Source organism: Protobothrops mucrosquamatus, unplaced genomic scaffold, assembly GCF_001527695.2.
Source record: "Protobothrops mucrosquamatus isolate PMUCROS unplaced genomic scaffold, P.Mucros_1.0 scaffold9227, whole genome shotgun sequence".
Classification (NCBI taxonomy): domain Eukaryota; kingdom Metazoa; phylum Chordata; class Lepidosauria; order Squamata; family Viperidae; genus Protobothrops; species Protobothrops mucrosquamatus.
Window position 1 is genome coordinate 3,352 of NW_015395019.1, and position 2,482 is coordinate 5,833.

The 2,482-nt window shown below is 32.7% G+C and overlaps 1 protein-coding gene across 1 annotated transcript in view; it reads left to right on the plus strand.

The window, feature by feature from the left end:
- Window positions 1-2,482, plus strand: part of LOC107300935 (zinc metalloproteinase/disintegrin-like HR1a) — a 10,035-nt gene that overhangs the window by 2,709 nt on the left and 4,844 nt on the right. The window contains exons 2-3 of the mRNA XM_015830215.2: window positions 723-820; window positions 1,818-1,892. Of these exons, the coding sequence (XP_015685701.1) occupies window positions 723-820; window positions 1,818-1,892 (173 nt within the window). The remainder of the gene's footprint in view (window positions 1-722; window positions 821-1,817; window positions 1,893-2,482) is intronic.

Sequence of the window (2,482 nt, forward strand, 5' to 3'; positions counted from 1 at the left end):
TTCTGAAATCACTTCATTATTTATATGTTCTTAGGAGTTCCTGTGATAATTATGATGCTGTGGGTTGTCCATAGATTCTTTTAAAAATGAAAGAAAGGAAAGTCAGTAAAACTATTAGGATGGCAGTGAAATAGCAGTTCAACTGAAGGGAATTCCTAATAAGCTGCATTTGCATAGAAAGCTAAGTTTGTCTAGCTTTTTGACTAATAGATATGCTAAACCGTAATGCAGTATGGTTTACTGAATAGTGTGAATCAGAATATTTTGATTTACAATTTCTGGTGTTATTCTTATCACTCAGTGCACAAACTTCCAGATTGGTTGAGATTTATTTATTTATTTATTTATTTATTTATTTATTTATTTATTTATTTATTTATTTATTTATATTTATTTATTTATATTTATTTATTTATTTATTTATTTATTTATTTATTTATTTATTTATTTATTTATTTATTTATTTATTTATTTCTGATTATTCAAGCTCCAAAAATGTTTCTTTTGCACCTGCCCAAAGCAATGCCTCTAGTTAGATTTCCAGCTCCCAAACATGATTCAGCAAATTGCCTTCCCAGAGAAACTCTGGATTTCTGTGCTGTGTCCCACTAGAAAAAGATTCCATTCTTCACTGAGAACTGAATAACAAATTGTGTTGTGGATGTGAAAATGGTAGAATAACATCCCAAAGTAAACCAAATCTTTTCTTTTTCCTTACGAAGGGAGCTCTATAATTCTGGAATCTGGGAACGTTAATGATTATGAAGTCGTGTATCCACAAAAACTCACTGCATTGCCCAAAGGAGCAGTTCAGCCAAAGGTAAGAAAAAGATCTTTGTTTCATCAACAAATTATTTCTTGTCAGCCCACAGAAAGTTTGATATTCCTTTTCTGCCATCTAACGGTTATCTGAATTTTGGATTGCAATCTACGTTCCTTCTTGCATTATTTATTTATTAATTAAACAAATGTATATGGCCTCCCAATACACACAAAATTGAGGAGACTCCTGGCAATTTACAAACAGATTTCCCTAATATTAATAGATTAGTATAACTAACAAAGTGTTGGGAGACACCCAGCCGTACAGTGAGGAGGGATCAAGTAGGGAATTAGCCATGAGTCATTTCATAGCTGCAACAGATCTAGGACTGACATCCTCCACTACCCCAGGAAATTCCATTAAAGTTTATTTATCTGTTCTGAGGAGAAGGGAAGCAGTCTAGGGAGATTCCTGTATTATAGGCAGAATACAGTAAAGTACTGTAAATTTAAATTCTACATGTGTGGATCTGGTTACCTGTGCCTAACATAAATTTGCTATTAATAGGTAACTTTGAGGGATTTCTTTTCTTTTTTATGCTCTTTGGTTATCCTTCATAAAAGCTGTGACAACTGTGAACCATAAGATTTCAAATTATCCTTTCTAGCTTCCCAGAATGCATCACTTTGAAATATAAAAGTTGTGTTTCTAGGTGAAGATGGTATAGTGGTCACAGCTCAAGATTAGTTCTAAGAACCAGATTCAAGTCTATCACTGGATGACTTTTGAGTCCATCTCTCTGTCCCAGCTCAACCTCATTCACCAAGATGTTCAATTAGAGAATGAGATCTTGAATTTATGCAGGAAAGTTACCGGTAATTTAAGATCTTACAGTTCAAAGCACCAGATGAAATACTCTAAATCTAATGAATAATTTGGCTATGGCAAGTTATTCATTAGATTTAAATTGATACAGGTGTAGAGTTGTTAAGAGGGTACACATTTTATTTGCCTAATTTTTTAAGAAGTAAACCCTGAACTCTTTGCTTTTCAGTATGAAGACACCATGCAATATGAATTTAAAGTGAATGGAGAGCCAGTGGTCCTTCACCTGGAAAAAAATAAGTATGTTAACTCAGACTTTTTCTTAACTTTACTTGGACGATGTGGAAAATGTATATTCCTGGACACAATCTAAGAGAAATAATAATTGCATTCTTTTGTTTGGAATTAAAACTAAATTAAATGTTACTGTGTACGAAAAGTGGATATAGATATTGAGCATGTTAATTATATCTTACCTCAGAATTGAGATTTTTTTTTTATTCCTGCTCTCCTATGGGACACTGATGGAACATTACAATTTTAAACAAAGTTGAACCATTCAAGGTTCATAACCTTCTATCACTTGAATTAACTAGGTTAGTTATGAAATATTACAAAGATTTAAAAATGATTGCTTATGCTGCTTCACAGATACTCCGTCAATCTGAGTAACGTTGCCTACAAGACCAACATCGCTGCTCAAGTTACATCAGAATTAATTATGTTAAAACATGAAAGGCAGGAAATGTCATCTCCTATTAAGTCCCGAAAGTGTACATGGCCTACATAAGCCCAGATTTCCCAACACTTTTTAAAAAGAATGCCATGTGGGTATTATCAATGGTGTTCCATTTGACATGTAAATCAAGATATGAATAAAAATATTATGCAAAT